The sequence below is a fragment of the Wolffia australiana genome, chromosome 11, assembly GCF_029677425.1.
Source record: "Wolffia australiana isolate 7733 chromosome 11, ASM2967742v1".
NCBI lineage: Eukaryota > Viridiplantae > Streptophyta > Magnoliopsida > Alismatales > Araceae > Wolffia > Wolffia australiana.
This window is the reverse complement of record NC_135845.1, coordinates 13,766,356-13,783,403: the sequence shown is the minus strand read 5'-3', so window position 1 is coordinate 13,783,403 and position 17,048 is coordinate 13,766,356. Positions and strand designations below refer to the sequence as shown.

The 17,048-nt window shown below is 39.7% G+C and overlaps 1 protein-coding gene across 5 annotated transcripts; it reads right to left on the bottom strand.

Moving 5' to 3' along the window:
- Window positions 1–5,979: 5,979 nt before the first annotated feature.
- Window positions 5,980–16,384, bottom strand: LOC144709659 (S-type anion channel SLAH2-like). Of its 5 annotated transcripts, none has more exons than XM_078583263.1 (6): window positions 15,585–16,380; window positions 15,173–15,280; window positions 14,043–14,414; window positions 12,356–13,115; window positions 12,228–12,259; window positions 5,980–6,360 (listed from the first exon to the last, which is right to left on the bottom strand). In XM_078583263.1, the coding sequence occupies exons 2-6, from the start codon at window positions 15,266–15,268 to the stop codon at window positions 6,046–6,048; spliced, it is 1,575 nt and encodes a 524-aa protein (XP_078439389.1). In that variant the 5' UTR covers window positions 15,269–15,280; window positions 15,585–16,380; the 3' UTR covers window positions 5,980–6,045. The 5 variants fall into 5 exon arrangements, with proteins under 5 accessions (XP_078439389.1, XP_078439387.1, XP_078439391.1 ...); XM_078583261.1 differs by having other exon boundaries at window positions 12,333–13,115; window positions 15,585–16,378; XM_078583264.1 differs by lacking the exon at window positions 5,980–6,360 and adding an exon at window positions 11,646–11,975 and having other exon boundaries at window positions 12,333–13,115; window positions 15,585–16,384.
- Between the last annotated feature and the right edge of the window lie 664 nt (window positions 16,385–17,048).

Genomic DNA, 17,048 nt, shown 5'->3' with positions numbered 1-17,048 from the left:
ATTTAATAAATTCAGATGCATAAGAATAACAATAATGAGACAAAAATTATGATAGATATATGATATCAGATTGGCCTTATGATTCTTAATCGATAATCCAATCAAAACACAAATCATGAAGTATAGCTAAATATTTTCAACATGGCTCAATCGAGTTTCTTCTGGAAATTATAATTTCTAACTTGTCCTTTGCCTTAGGAAGAACATATGGGAAAGTTGGAAATTACAATTTCTTCACATACTCTCTCAGAGATATATTGGTATTAAGATATAAATAGGTATTTACTAAAAATCTATTTTTATTTCATGGATGAGGTTGTTAAAAACAAGAAATTAAGATGATATCATTGTTGAAAAATAAGATTAGGAGAACGTCAATACAAAAATATAATTATGTTATAATTTTTCATTACGTTATTCCCTACTTAGTAAGGACGTTAAAAATTCTGGCAAGGAATATTAATCATAATCAACTCTATAATTTTAATGGAAGGTAAAACGAAATCTCAGCATTGGATATTCTCACTATGCTATTTCAACATAGTGGTGTACACCTTATTTCATATTAAATTGTTTTTATAAATAGTATAAAATTGGTTTATAGAAGGCCTTCCTTAATTTAGTTGCTCATGAATCTAGTAAATATACACGTTTCGCTTCAAATTTTACTATAAAACTGATTAAAAATTATTTTTATGAAATAGCTTTTGATTTGTTGCCATATCACTGGAATCATAAGCTTCACAAGGTTGTAGGATCATTTAGGTCTATTTATAGCCCAAATGGAACAATATATGAATAAATACTGAGATTTGATCCCCAGATTGACTCAAATTTATAAATATGAATATTGTAAAGTAATATTTTAATGCTAATATTTTTTTCTCTCCTAAAAACAAGTGGAATTGAGTTATGTATTAAAAGTAAGGAAGTCCTTAATGAGGTGAAAAATTGAATTAACTTCCTAATCAGTAAGTTTGGAATTTATAAATTCATAGAGAAAACCTATTACATGCTGAATGAAAAACTTAACCTTCTTATTTTCGTACTTATACAAACTTTTGTATTAGTCAAAACGAACTTGAAATAATGAGTGAAATTTTATTATAAAGACTCATATGAAATCAGGAAAAATTTATTTCGTTTTCTAAACTTATAAAGCTTTAATTCCAAGATGAGATACTAAAACTCCTAATCCTTAGAATTTTAGTTCAAGGACCATAAATAATAACAATAATGGGTAATATGCATGTGATATAGTAAATTGATTTACATTATATGATTTTTAGTAATAGTTTTTGTAGATACAAATTATTGTGAATTTTTTTTGAAATTGTTAAAAATTTAAAGGTGAACATTTTTAGGTGTTGTCTGGCAAAATTTCCATAAGGTCATTATTTTATTTAATATTATTTTTTATGAACAAATATTTATTGACATAAACAGGGTTTTTTATTTTTTAAACATTCCATCAAACAACAGATGACAGTGAATTCAATTTTCTGTAATAAGTGCATGTACAACTAAAACAAGACGAATAATAGTTGCATATGAATTGTTATTAGAATAAAAATATGTCATATTAACTTCGAAGTATATACTTATGTACACTATTATTATATTTTTTTATAACTTTGCCATCACTCTAAAAGGAATTGTGTATCAATGATATAATGCACATTAGTTAATACATGTGCATGCATATATAAAGGTCAAAAAGAATAAGATGGATTGCTTTTAGTACTCGATGGAGATATAGGCAGATCAATAAATTTGATTAAAAGAATACATATATGTATATATAGTATAAATGTAAAGATAGATGGTTTACACAAAGATATATTTTTCCTCTTATTCTGTTCCAGAGGTATTGTGCAATTCTTCTTCGTCATTTACCTCATTTATGTTCACCAATTAGCGATACACTATTAATTTGATCACAATGCAATATGTTATGTTGTTTGACCTGGTTTTTCATTCTTCCATTTTTATTAATTATGGTGCATTTCTATTCATTTCCTCGACCTATGAATTGATCAGACAGAATATGTTACATTTTCACAATCTCCTAACTTCATCCAAATGCCTGTGAAAAGTTAAATGGAATGAAAATAACACAAACTCCAAAAATAAAAAAAAAACTCAACTTATTGCTTGCAATGCATTAAGGTATTACACGTCAGTGGGCCAACAAAAATTCAAGTAAAACTTATGTGTTGACAACATTAGCTGTACAAATTTTAAAAATCACACTCCACTAAGAGACATCTTGAAAAGTTGCATGGTAAAGCGAATGTTATCTGGAAGCTCAAGGGGAATTGACTGATATCAAAGAGGCTAGTAGATTATTTTTTTGAGAAAGAAGTTAGTGAAAATCAGTATTATGTTGCTCATACATAAGATAAGCCAAAAGAAAATCTGGTATGCCTCACACATTTCCAGACAGCGACGGCCGAAACTATTAGTTTTCTAGAAGAAGAACTATGTCGATGAACCCTCAACTTAGAACAGCACTCCTGCTCTATTGTGCACATGATCAAGCTTGTAGTCCACACCAGGTTTGGTGCCCTATGTGTGACATAGGTGTCATTGGAGCAGTCGTTTCTAGATGACAATGACCTTCTTGGGGTGAATGACAGAGAACACTAAATGCTTGTGATGGCTTTAATTCATCTACATTGCGAAGGCTATACTTTAGCTTAGAGAGATGCTCACTGCAATACATGATTTGACATAACGAGAAAAGCGATATACAGGATTATGCAAGCATTTAGTCCTACAAGATTATAGAAAGGTTCTGTAGACTACACTCTTATCATGGGAACAGACCCATTAACCAGTGGACGTCTATTGGTCAACACTCATATCGAATTTTACCAATATTTGTGAAATAGTTATTATCTTTCTTGATGACAAGTAAACATTAAGAGAGATTCTTCTCTACTTGTCATGCCATCATCAACTGCAAGTGATCCAGATTGACACAAGAGAGCATACATCTAATCATGATATTGAAGCTGATGTGGAGTAGAGGACGTTTTCAACAATGATACCAAGAAAAAGGTTGAAGATAGTGAAGAGGACGTTGTTAAACCTATTTTTGCTTCAAGTTAATAAACCCTTTACGCACTATATGTTGTATTGATGAGAGATGTGCCAAAAAAACTCCTCTCCTCTCAAAAACTCTATTCAGATATTCATGTCTATTGTGTATGCAATTTTAATGTACAAAATAATTCACAAATATTTCATAGCAATGTAGTAAGTTATGCTTACAAAATATTAAATAGTAATTTTTTTTTTGGAAAATAGAGTACTTGTTGTCTACATAGTGGTAGATGTGAATAATTACAAAGTTTCTTTCAATCTTGTAAAGGTGTAATGAATACTTCATGTCTACATTATAAGCAATGCAAATAAAATATGAAATTTTTAAGATTGCAAAATATAATAGTAATTATCTACATTGTGGTGCACACTTCAAATTACATACACCTTTACAAGCTTATAAAGTTATTTAAAAATTGGATACCTAAATAATAAGCTATGGTCATTAAATTTTGAATAGTATGTTTTAAGTTTCATAATATAATTGTTATTATATACGTATTATTGGATGCCAATACTTATAAAGATTGTTTAAACATTATAATTTTATTATAGCATGGCTAAATAAAACACTGTTGTTTTAAAATACTAACCCTACATTTATAGGTATTAAGAATGTTATTATTGTTGTTTATATAATGGTGGATATTGATAATAATGATGTCATTTTCAAAACAATGTGCCATGCTAAATGGCTATCTACATAGTGGTGGACGTCAGTAATAATAAATATAATTCAAAACTTGTAAGCATTCTATAAAAATAAATATTCAGGATTATCTACTGATGGTACAATATTAATTTATTTTTTGTCATATAAATATTTTTGTAAAGTGAAATATTAAAGTTCAAGTCCAAATCTGCAATCCGTTTTGGGATTGTGTGAGTTATGGTGTGGACATCCATCAAATTCGCACTGCGCTTTTCATGTAGGGATTGGTGAAAACATATATTCAGACAAGTGATGTGTATATTCACACTGCATTGTAGTCCCTTCAAAGGGAATGAGTCAAATGTTGATTTTCTGTTCACAAGTCTATACTGAGAAGGACATAGCTCTAGAGGCCTTTACTATTGATATAAAATTTCAAGCCCTTAAGAATAAGAGACCAGGATAGAAACTAGGTTATAGCTTGGAAACTTGAAAAGGCACAGTAAGATATATATATATATATATACATATATTCAGATTGACTATCGGATACAGAATGAAATATACTAATATATACTGATGTGGTAAATGAAATGAAAAGATATATACTCAATTTAAACAACCTGATTCATACGATAAGGCTTGTAGCTTCAATCTATATATATATATTATAAATAAAATATGATAATATTTATTACACTTTCAGTGACATGAATGAGCTAAATGTATTAATATTACATTTTATCCTTATCATCCCTAAATCTATTTTATAAAGCTTTCAGAATATATAAAAGATAACTTATTCATATAATTCTTAGAAATTAAGTTTTGGAACTGATTTGTTTTATTTTTATAGGCGTGTGTTTATTTAATTTTATTTGTAACCACCTAAACTTATAAAGCATGAACATACTTTAGGTTTACGTCATGAAATTGAAATTGCAAGGCATGAAATTTTCAAAACTTCATGTTATCTCACACGAGTAATCACCAGCTCAATGATTCAGTACACTTGTTTGAATGAAATTATTTCAGTGCTTCTCAGTGAAGTTTGGTTTATGGCATGAATTCTCATTCAGTTGAAGATATAAAAGATTATGTGTATATAATTTCATTCAAAAGTTAAATCATCATATGTGAAATCAAGACAACTCAAAAATAAAAATTATAAACCAATATTACGGTCAAACCGAAACAAGAAATTTAAAACAAACGAACAATATTCAAGGAGAATTTGGAAAGTTAATATTTAATTCAGGATTTGGGAAATTTGAAACTCAATCAAGCATAATACAAGGTTAAGTTCAAAGGATGAAATGGAAAAGAAAAATCCGCTATTTTAAAAATTGTGTTATGTGCAAAAGATTTAGAGACATAAACATGAAATACTTTATATATGCTTAATTTGAATGCATAGAAAATTTTATAGTTCCTCTATAACATTATGAACCATTCTTACCCGACTATATTCACAACTTGATATTTTATAATCGAAAGGATTCGCCCGATGGACGTTTCAGTAAATGGAGTCTATTTCTTGATATGATTAGCTTATCAAACAAATCCGGACGTCCAGTAACTTGATGGATTGCTAGTTAACACGGCCTAGGTTTCCCTCAGTCAAGCCATAGTCTATTGCGCTATTTCAAGCCCAAACGAGTCTACAATCAAATAAAACATTTTCCAAAATAAGAAGCAAAATTGGTGATAGCTGTAAAGGAGGCAATGGTAAATCAAGAAACTGTTGCCATGAAACAGTTGAATTCGGAAACTGCCATGAAACCGTCAGTTGCTAAAACTGAATCACAACAAATAGCAGTAGAACGGTCTGATTATGAGACTATAAATAACCCTGTAATGGTCTTGTTTCAATGAGGCTTTTCTTACTACAATGCGTGTCCCAAGGCGGCGGCTCCGCCCGTCGCCCTGTCATCCACTTATCCTCGTCTATCTCTTTTGCACTCTGTTGTTTCAGCCTAAATGGCTTGATGATGAAGATCGTGAGATGCCCCCTTCTCTCTTCTTCTCCTCTATTCTTTTCTACTTCTATATTCTTGGTTTCGGGGCATCTCACATTTCTTAACAATAGCCATCGCCAAGCATCTTATGATTTCATATTATGTTCTGCTCCGAAAATGGACCAACAAGTCAAAGGTACGTTCATCTTGTATTAGCTTTTAACTTTGACTCTCTAACATATCCATTGCGGACATCGGAAATCAAACAGAAAAGTTAAGAGTCGTATATATAGCGAGAGATCATAGAGGGATTAATACATGTTCGATTCATCTCGGGTAGTGCACCGATCGTTGACATCTACGTTTAAGACAGGCTCTCTGTCCACACGAGAGGGATTCTGGGGAGGCCTTGGGCACGTCTCTGCGACGGCAATGGAGAGATCGTTGGGAAAGAGGTCGCCCAAGACGATGGCATGGATTGCAGAGGAGATGAGCAAGGCCACCATTGCTAGTGTGGACACCGCTGCCAGGACCATAGACAGAGATTTTGTGACTGGGTTCCTCACTTCTTCTGCGTACCAGATCGACGCTACTGCAGCATCTGTCATCGGAAATGTATACGCCCACCAAGCCAGCGAGAACCTAGGACAAATACCCATTCCTTTTATTTCTGGAGATTTTTGTATCGATATACAAAGAAAGGTTAATAAATCAATAGATAGATATCTGCCTGTTTGAGAAGACATCTCTTGCTAAATGGACATATATACAGTTTGGTCGATAGACATTAATGGATATAAATAAAGATAAATAAATATATGGATTAGCAGATTGATGGAATATATATTCATAGAATAATTGATATAAAGACATATACATTTAAGTATAGATGGAAAGATAGAGAGAAAGATAGTAAGAATGAACGATAAATAAATTGAAAGACAGATATAGATAGATGGATTGTTTGATAGACGAATGGACGATTGAATGGTTATATACATAGACATTAAGACATATGCATAAGTAGGTAGGTAGATATAGAGAGAGAAAGAAAGAAAGAAAGAAAGAGAGAGAGAGAGAGAGAGAGAAACATAGAGAAAGAAAGAGAGAGAGAGAGAGAGTTGGGGTGTGTCAGCCCCCCCATTACGGGAATGTGAAGGGGGAGGGCTTGACTAGTCAAACCCCAATAAAGGAAGGGGGAGTTGAAAAGTTTTAACCCCCCTCCTCTTGTCTCTTTGTGGGAATATGAAGAGGCTTCTTTGGAGAATATGAAAAGGCTCTTGGCTTTTCATATTCCAGACCTTTCAAATTCCCTGAAACTGTAATTGGCCCTCTATATATAGAGGGCAAATCTATTCTGAAATGTAAGGCATATGAGTTTTCTGTTCATTCTTCTTGTCTCTTCCTCTCTTCTCCTCTCTCTCTCTCCTTTGGTTTGTCTTCATCACTCCTTGGTGGCCGCTCCCTTGTCTTGGGAGTTTGAGGAGTTTCTCCGTAGCACCATACGAGAAGTCGTTGCCCTGCACCAAGAGCCTTGCACGTTGACGTCACGCCGGTGACGTAAAGAGGTTCTTGTTTCCTGTCTCTATACGCCGACACAGTTATCACGTCCGAGTTGATTCCGCATTTCACCGTAGCGTCTTGGGTCGTTGTTTCTCTTCAACGAGTTACAACAAGTGGTATCAGAGCTATTGGTTGTTTTACTCGGATTTGATATGACGTCGTCTTCATCTCGTTTTGATGTTGAGAAGCTAGACAGCTCGTCGAACTTTAACCTGTGGCAGCAGTGGGTGTACGATCTGTTGATCCAGCAGGATTTGACGTTGACCTTGGACAGGTCGAAGCCTGATAATGTTACGGCAACGGATTGGTACAAGTATCAGCAGAAGGCCGCGAGCACAATTCGATCATGCTTGTCTGATAGTGCTCTTTATCATGTTCTCGGCGACAAGGATCCCGCGGCGATTTGGGATAAGTTGGCGAAGCGCTTTGCATCAAAGTCGATGATGAGCAAGTTGGCGTTGAAGAGAAGATTGTTCGGGCTACGAATGGCTGAAGGTGCTGATTTATCTGTTCACATTGATTGTTTTAATCAGTTGATTACAGATCTGATGAAGATTGAGGAGGTGTTCTCTGACGAGAACAAAGTGATATTTCTGCTGGTTTCTCTTCCCGAGTCATACGATCACCTCGTGACGACCTTGTTGCATGGAAGCAAAGCGCCAGGTCTTGAGGAGGTTATTACAACCTTGATGGAGTATTATCAGCGGAAGAAAGGAGCTGAAGATACCCATGGCGAGGCACTCTACGTGAAGAACGGGAAGGAACGTGGACGGCAGAAGGAGAAGGGGAAGTCGGGAGAGAAGAACCATCGGTCCAAGTCTCGGACCAATTGGTTGAAGAGCGTGACATGCCACAAGTGTCACGAGAAAGGACATCTTCGGAGAGATTGTCCAAAGTTGAAGAATGGGAAGACGGATGCTGCAGAGACGAGCACTGCTAATGTCGCGAGGGTTGAGGAGGGTAGCGACGGAGACGTCTACTCTGCCTTGGTCGCCGCTGATGAATTAGTAGACTCGTGGATTTTGGATTCTGGCTGCTCTTACCATTTATGCCCTCACGCTGACTGGTTTCACTCTTATGCAAGTGCTTCAGGAGTTGTTTCTATGGGGAACGATGCTCCTTGCAAGATTGTTGGCGTTGGAACGGTGAAGATCCGGATGTTCGATGGAGCAATCAAAATGCTGGGTAATGTGCGGCACGTGTTGGATCTACGGCAAAGTTTGATTTCGCTCGGGTACTTGGAGGCGAATGGCTGCACATTCAAGGCTGCGGACGGAGTATTGAAAGTTTGTAAAGGAGCGCTCGTTGTGATGAAGGGGGCACGTCTACGAGCCAACATTTACAAGCTTGAAGGGAGCATTGTGATCGGTGGAGCTGCAGTTGCTACACCACGGGAGCCAAGGACGGACTACACACTCTTGTGGCACTTGCGCTTGGGCCACATGAGTGAAGCCGGCATGCAGAAGCTACATGCACGAGGTCTGCTACCAGGCGTGAGGTCTTGCAAGTTGGACTTTTGCAAGTATTGTGTCATGGGCAAACAGTGTCGGGTGACGTTCAAGGCGGCAAAACATGATACTGGCGGTGTCATGGATTACATCCATGCTGGTGTTTGGGGGCCCGTTGACGTGATGAGCTGTGGAGGTGCTCTGTATTTTCTAACGTTTGTTGATGATTTTTCCAGGAAAGTTTGGGTTTACTTCTTGAAGCACAAGTCGGACGTTTTCTCACGGTTCAAGACTTGGTGTGCAAGAGTTGAGAACCAAACGGGGAGGAAGATCAAGGTCTTGCGGACTGACAGTGGTACGGAATTTAAGAATTCTGAATTTGATCAGTTCTGCGCAGAGCATGGCATTCGGCGTCACTTTACGGTGAAGAAGACCCCTCAGCAGAATGGCGTTGCAGAACGCATGAACCGCACCATTGCGGAGAGAGCAAGGTGTTTGCGGTTGAATGCTGAATTGCCCAAGGAGTTCTGGGCAGAGGCAATTCAAATGGCGGTGTACTTGGTGAATAGGTCGCCAAATTCTGCTCTTGACGGGAAGGTGGCTGAAGAGGTATAGACTGGAAAACCTGTGGACTACTCCATGTTGCGTGTTTTTGGATGTCCAGGTTATGTCCTTACACCTGCTGATGAGAGGTCAAAGCTTGATCCAAAGTCCAAGAAGTGCATTTTCTTGGGGTATAGCGACGAAGTGAAAGGCTATCGGCTTTGGGATCCGGATATGCAAAAGATTGTGTTCAGCAGGGATGTGGTTTTTGACGAAAATCACATGGTGAAGCCTTCCAATGAGCAGGGAGATCAGAATTCAGGTGGCGGCAATGTCCAAGAGAGGACTTGGGTGGAGGTGGAGAATGTGCAGATTCCACCCAGTTCAGCTGATGGTGGAGAATCAGCTGATGAGGCCGTAGAGAATTCTGAGAGCATTGCTGTTAGGCGGGCGAGGCGGGAGACGAGGCCGCCTGCATGTCTGGAGGATGATGTGACTATTGCTTTGTTTGTAGGAGATGGAGAACCAACGTCTTTCAAGGAGGCACTGAATTGCCCCGAGAAAGAGAAATGGCTGCAAGCGATGTCCGAGGAACGCACATCCTTGGACAAGAACCAAACATGGGAGTTGGTGGAGCTTCCGGCAGGGAAGCGAGCCATCGGATGCAAGTGGGTGTTTAAGAAGAAGGCGCCACTTTCCGAGGCAGAGCAGCCATCATACAAAGCACGGCTAGTCGCAAAGGGCTTTGCTCAAAAACAGGGAGTTGATTATAATGAGATCTTCTCACCTGTTGTTAAACATACATCTATTCGCATGGTGTTAGCTATTGTTGCGCATGAAAACATGGAGCTGGAGCAGTTGGACGTGAAGACGGCATTCCTTCATGGTGATTTGGAGGAAGTGATCTACATGCAGCAACCTGAAGGCTTCGTTGTACCGGGGGTAGAGAACCTTGTTTGCAGGCTGAGGAAGTCCATGTATGGGCTGAAGCAGTCTCCGAGGTAGTGGTACAAGAAGTTCGACTCATTCATGGTGCGCATTGGCTATTCAAGGTGCGAATTTGATTGTTGCGTCTACATGAAGATATGTGATGATGGTTCTCCTATATATTTGATGCTCTATGTGGATGACATGCTCATTGCTTCGAAGAATTTACATGAGATTGGACGGTTGAAGGCATTGTTGAGCAGGGAATTTGAAATGAAGGATCTGGGTGCTGCGAAGAAGATCCTTGGAATGGAGATTCATAGAGACCGTGCGAATGGTCGTCTATGGTTGACTCAGAGGAGCTATCTTGAGAAGATTGTTGATCTGTTTGGCATGAGGAATGCTAAAGCAGTGAATACTCCTCTTGCTAACCATTTCAGGTTGTCCGTTGCGCAGAGACCTGAAGCTGTTGAAGACATCGCTGAAATGAAGTCTATTCCCTATGCTAGTGCCGTTGGTTCTCTCATGTATGCTATGATCTGTACAAGGCCGGATATTGCTCACGTAGTTGGACTGGTGAGCAGATTTATGAGCAATCCGGGGAAGGAGCATTGGAGTGCGGTGAAATGGATTCTTCGATACTTGAAGGGCACAACTGATACAGGAATTCTCTTCAACAAAGGGAGTTCACTTTCAGTATGTGGTTATGTCGATGCTGATTTTGCAGGTGACATTGACAATCAAAGATCCACGACCGGTTATGTGTTTACGGTGGCCGGTGGACCTGTGAGCTGGAAGTCAACACTCCAGTCAACTGTGGCATTGTCTACAACGGAGGCGGAGTACATGGCGGCCACGGAAGCTGCTAAGGAAGCCTTGTGGCTGAAGGGTTTGTTCAAAGAACTCGGCATTGCTCAAGGTGGAGTTCCTCTGTTATGTGACAGTCAGAGTGCCATTTGCTTGGCAAAGAATCAGGTCTACCATGCACGGTCGAAGCACATTGACGTGCGGTATCACAAGATCCGGGAGCTGTTGAATTCTGAGGAGATTATCCTTCAGAAGGTGCACACGGAGGAGAATGCCGCAGACATGTTGACGAAGGTTGTCACGGTGGAGAAGTTCAAACATTGTTTGGACTTGGTGCATGTTGCAGGTACCTTGATGGAGGTGGAGCGCCTGCGACGTGGGAAAGCGACAAGAACACCTAGCGCGACTGGGGTGTCTGCCAAGGTGGAGTTTGTTGGGGTGTGTCAGCCCCCCCATTACGGGAATGTGAAGGGGGAGGGCTTGACTAGTCAAACCCCAATAAAGGAAGGGGGAGTTGAAAAGTTTTAACCCCCCTCCTCTTGTCTCTTTGTGGGAATATGAAGAGGCTTCTTTGGAGAATATGAAAAGGCTCTTGGCTTTTCATATTCCAGACCTTTCAAATTCCCTGAAACTGTAATTGGCCCTCTATATATAGAGGGCAAATCTATTCTGAAATGTAAGGCATATGAGTTTTCTGTTCATTCTTCTTGTCTCTTCCTCTCTTCTCCTCTCTCTCTCTCCTTTGGTTTGTCTTCATCACTCCTTGGTGGCCGGTCCCTTGTCTTGGGAGTTTGAGGAGTTTCTCCGCAGCACCATACGAGAAGTCGTTGCCCTGCACCAAGAGCCTTGCACGTTGACGTCACGCCGGTGACGTAAAGAGGTTCTTGTTTCCTGTCTCTATACGCCGACACAGTTATCACGTCTGAGTTGATTCCGCATTTCACCGTAGCGTCTTGGGTCGTTGTTTCTCTTCAACGAGTTACAACAGAGAGAAACAAAGAGAAAGAAAGAAAGAAAGAAAGCAAGTGAGAAAGAGAGAAAGACAGAAAGAAGGAAAGAGAGAAAGAAAGAAAGAAAAAAGAGAGAATGAAAGAAAGAAAGAAAGAAAAATAGAAACAAAAGAAATAAAGAAACAAAGAAAGATAGATAGATAGATATATATATATATATATATATATAGAGAGAGAGAGAGAGAGAGAGAGAGAGAGAGAGAGGGAGTACCTGAAGCCACGGAATAGATTGATGCGAACAACCTGAATGAAAGGATCGTGAAAGTGTCAGATAGAAGAGTTTCATTCAAAAAACGGAGTATGATGGAGGACTTACGAGGGAGGAGTAGAGGAACAAACCAAGGAAGAAAGGGATCCTGGAGACATCGTCGAAGGTGCCTCGTATCTCAGACCAGGCCATGGCAGCGACGGTGGGGACAGCAACGAAGAGGAAGAACACCGGGTGGAGCTCCTTGGGAAGGGCCTCGTTAGTGGGAAGCCTCTGATACAGCGTCACAAGTAGCACAGCATAATGGGCAAGTCCAACAGCGAAGAAGAAGATGGGTCCTTCCTTGAGGCCAAGCGACGCACCCAGAAGCGCACCAACGAAGTTACCAACGATGGAAAGATGATTCGATGGATTGGCCACTTTAGATAGCCGTCGCCGCCCTCCAAACATCCATTGGCCATAGATTTTAAGCTCAAGTAAGAGAATAGGTGCCATTAGGACATACCAAGCGACTTCCCCTCTAGCACCCTTCAGATTAACTGGAAATGATGGCGGAAGCCCAAGAACAAGGAACAGAGTTGCGACCCAAGGAGCAAAGAAGAAGTTGACCCGAACTGGATGATAGAACTCCCTTGGAATCGCTTCGAAGTAGAAGATGGCCTTCAAAGTGTAGGTCACGGAGACAGCAACCAGGAGCAGTAGAGTGATACACCAGAGAACAAAATTTATCGCAGGACTTATCCCTAGGAACTCTGTGGATGGGGACTCTGCTAGGGTTTTCCATAAGATGGACTGGCTGCCCACTCCCATGCAGATGCCGAAGGCGGATATGGGAAATCTCAAAAGGAATGGCCAGACCTTGTCCTCCGGCAGTACCGCGTGCTCTGAAGGCTGACAGAAAAAAACACAGAACATAGGTATGGCGAAATGGAATGTTAAGATTAAACGCTGAATACTGTGTTAAAAGCTAAGGTTTATAGCAAGGGTACTACAAGTTTTCTTGGTAAAAATGTAGTTGATATCTTAGTGTAATGGATATACCTTGTGGTTCTACAGAGCACCAATTAGAGGCTTTAAGACAGAGTAGTGAAGTCTGGGCTTTGATATCATACTACGGTGCTACCAGTTCTCTCTGTAAAAAAGTAGTAGTTATATCTTAGGGTAGTGGCAATAAATTATGGTTCACCAGAGCACAAAGTAGCAGTGCAACCTGGGTTCTGATATCATATTGAGATTCAAACGACTACCTCTATGCTTAAAGATATACCTTATGGCAAAGGTGGTACCACTTTTCTCAGTAAAGGAAGTAGTAGATATATCTTAGAGTATTAGTACACTCTGTGGCGCATCAGAACACACAGGTAGTGGATACTCCTTTAAGTAGTTGTGCACCTGAGTTTTGATATCATGTCAAGATTCAAGGGCCTACACATCTGGTTCGTAAATTACTTTTCTATGTAAAAGAGAAATACTTATACATTAGTAGATATACAACAAAAAAGTGGCTCAACCTGGAAAGTGCTTAGTACCATCTTAGGGTTCAGGCGCCTAGTATTGTTCTAAAAGCTAAAGTTTACTGCAAGGGCGCTACTACTTATCGAATTAAAAAAGTAGTAGCTATACCTTGGCACAGCAGAGCACATAGTAGCAGCTCAATCTGGGGCTGATACAATGTTAAAGTTCAAGCGCCTACCACTGTGGTAAATGCTATAGCCCATTGCAAGCGTCGCAGTTTTCCTCCTAACATTTTCTTTTCTTTTCTTGGTGATGTCTCCAAAGGAAACCTTAATTTCGAATAGAATTTAAGAAGTTAAGAACCTTGAGGATGTCAAGCTCCGGTCCTTGCAGCGCGTCGAAGTATCGATCGGCAGGAAGACCTGCATCCTCTGAAGGGAACCTCCCTCGATTAGACGGCAACTCCAACGAGCGACGCCATCCTGCTCGTGTGCGGAGTGAGTCGAGGAACCTGTCTCTTCCTGCCTCAACGTCGTTTGTGGCATTATTATTATTAGATTGTCGAGAAGAAAAACTAAGTCCTTGCTGGGGGGCTGGACTGTGAGGGGATTGCGTGCTTGAAGAACCCCTCTCGCTTTCATACTCGTCGTTGAAATATTTTCTGGATCTCTGCATCTGCTGGATCTTTGACGCAGTCGACAGCCAGCAGTCTGAGTCAGAGTAACGCTGATAAACCTGTAAACAAGATTTCAGAAAGGTTTAAAAATTATCTTGTTACACTGTCTTGATTCCACGTTTGATTAGACTTCGTGTCTTGTTTCCTTTTATTCGGTTCAACTTTCAGAAAATCAGAGGAAAAAAAAAATACTAAATGAAAGAAACCATCATATTATAATGGACTAAAGCCAAAACGATTTATGTAGACAGAATTGATTGTCGGTTTTCATTCTATCTTTTTTTGTTCTCTTTGTTTATCCTATGCCCGATTAGACCTCTCTCTTTCTTTCTTGGGTTAAAAAATCAGAAAAATAGAGCAACCGCTGTTTTTTTATACAAGGAATTAAATTGAGACATTATGAGATACTGATGGAATAAAAAAGACATGGTTTTATTGGCAGATTGATTTTCCGTAGCATGATGGCTTGGGCCACGTTGAATCTACATATTTTTGTGCTCCTTGTTTATCCTCCGTCAGATTAAAATTTGGTCCATATTTGTTTTTTTCCAGAAATTGAGGAAAGCAAAACTATATGAGCAATATAATCACACAATGATGAAAGAAACAAATACGGTTTACGGCAGCAGACTGGATAGCCCTCAGCAAACATGGTTCGCGCAGGTTTAATCTGTATTTCCTTTGCTCTCTTTCTTTATCCTAAGTCCTATTGTACTTTGTTTCTAATTTCTTGTTTTGCGCTAATATCATAAAATCAGAGGAGAGCCAAAATTAAATGAATCACATCATCAGATAATGATGAAACAAAAAAACTTACATCGGCAGATTGATCGTCTGCCATGTTGAATCTAAATTCCGTTTCAATATTCTTGGGAGTCAGTGGTTTGGGACGATTGGCCTGATCTTCTTCCATAAGTGTCAACGCCTAAAAGAACAGTTACAAGTCACTTCATTGGGATTGATGTTCGTATCTTCTGATTTTCTATAGCAGTGAAGGAAAAACTGGGGCAACGGAAGAACTTTCGAGTACTTCAAAACGTATTTAAAATTAAATCAATCCACGATTAGTTAATGGAAGACAAACAAAAATTATCATGGAACACAGACCAATAGCTCAGTGGTCACCCGCAGACGACAAAACTCCAAACTGAAGAAAAATATTATTCCAGGAAGGAAAACATACTTCCAATAATTATTTAGCAAATCTGACGCTAGGCCGAGTTACAAACCTGTTAATTCAGAAACTCAATTCGCCAGCTGATCTTCAAGCCAGATGAACGCATTAAGCTGTACAGAGGACAAAACCCAGCTTTTGCCTCCTTATATCTCTTCTAAATCGTTTACTTTAGAGTACCCTACTCGCCCACCTAACGGCCGGTAAGAACTTCCAGCGAAGAACTGCTCGTGAAACTCTTCATTTAGACTCCCGTGCAAATGCACGAAACTCAGTGCTGGAAGACCTGCAATAATAAGGCGGGCAGGCGCAATAGGTAGATAAAGTCAACCACTCAATCTGAGGGCCGAGTTCGGAGGAAGTCACAACTAAGTTTGAAGCCTGGTGACAGTAGCCGAGGACAAAGCTGATTCGCTGATACATCAATGATTGTGATTGACAGCGATAGACTGAGAGTATGTCTGCACAAGAGAGAGAGAGAGGGAGATATAATCAGAGATAGAGAGAACTAGAGAGAGCTAGAAAAAGAGGAAGATAGAGAGAAAGAGGAAAGAGAAAGAGAATGGTCGCGAGAGAGAGAGAGAGAGAGAACGAGAGGGCTCGCGTGACGGAGAGCGAGAAGCAGAGAGAGGGCGAGAAAGAAAGAGAGGAAAAGAAACAGGGAGTAAGAACGAGAGAGTGCGAGAGAAAGAGAAAGAGAGTGACAAAGAGAGAAAAGAAACGGAGAGAGAGAGGAGAGGAGAGGGAGAGAGAGACAGAAAGAAATAGGTAGAGAGAGAGAGAGAGAGATGAAGTCTTTTACATCTATGCAAGCTTTCCAGAGACCAGATCTCCGCTACAATGAAAGAGAAAAACGTCAAGATGGGCGCACGCTCGTCTTAGGAGCTGATCTGCCTTGACTAGCAAAGAATACAAGCGGTGGGTAATACTACCGCTGAAATGGGATCTGAAGAATTAGAAAGAAAAAAGAGAAGAATTCCGTTGTCAAAGACAGACCACTTCATAAATTTGACCAGTAGAATTTCAGGAAAATTCACCTCCCATAGAAAATAACTCAGGCCCTGTTTCACTCCCCAGTGCAGAGGGCATGGGGAACTTTGTAATGACCAAATAGAGATGAATGGGAGCGGTCTAGTGGACCCCCGGCTAGCCAATATAGTTGCCGACAGTGACCCAAAACGCAGACATTTAGTTAATGGCCAGCTCTCGGTTGGAATCTCAATCGGCGCTCGTAGAGCTTCCATACATACCAATAAATCCATGTGCGCATCCAATTCAGCAGCAACACCGCCTCATGTATGAAAGGGAATGATCACGGTCAGAAAGAAGATGTGGACAATGAATGGGCTACTCTATTATAAGCAGACTGTACACGTTCTTTGTCTAAGGGATATCCATGGGGTGTTGAAAATTATGTGATAATTGGCAAGCTTGCTTGCGTGACCGGGATAGGGCCAAAGAAGCCAGGTCAGAAAAGGAGACGCGGCCGTGTCAGAACCACAATGACAAAGGATGTTAT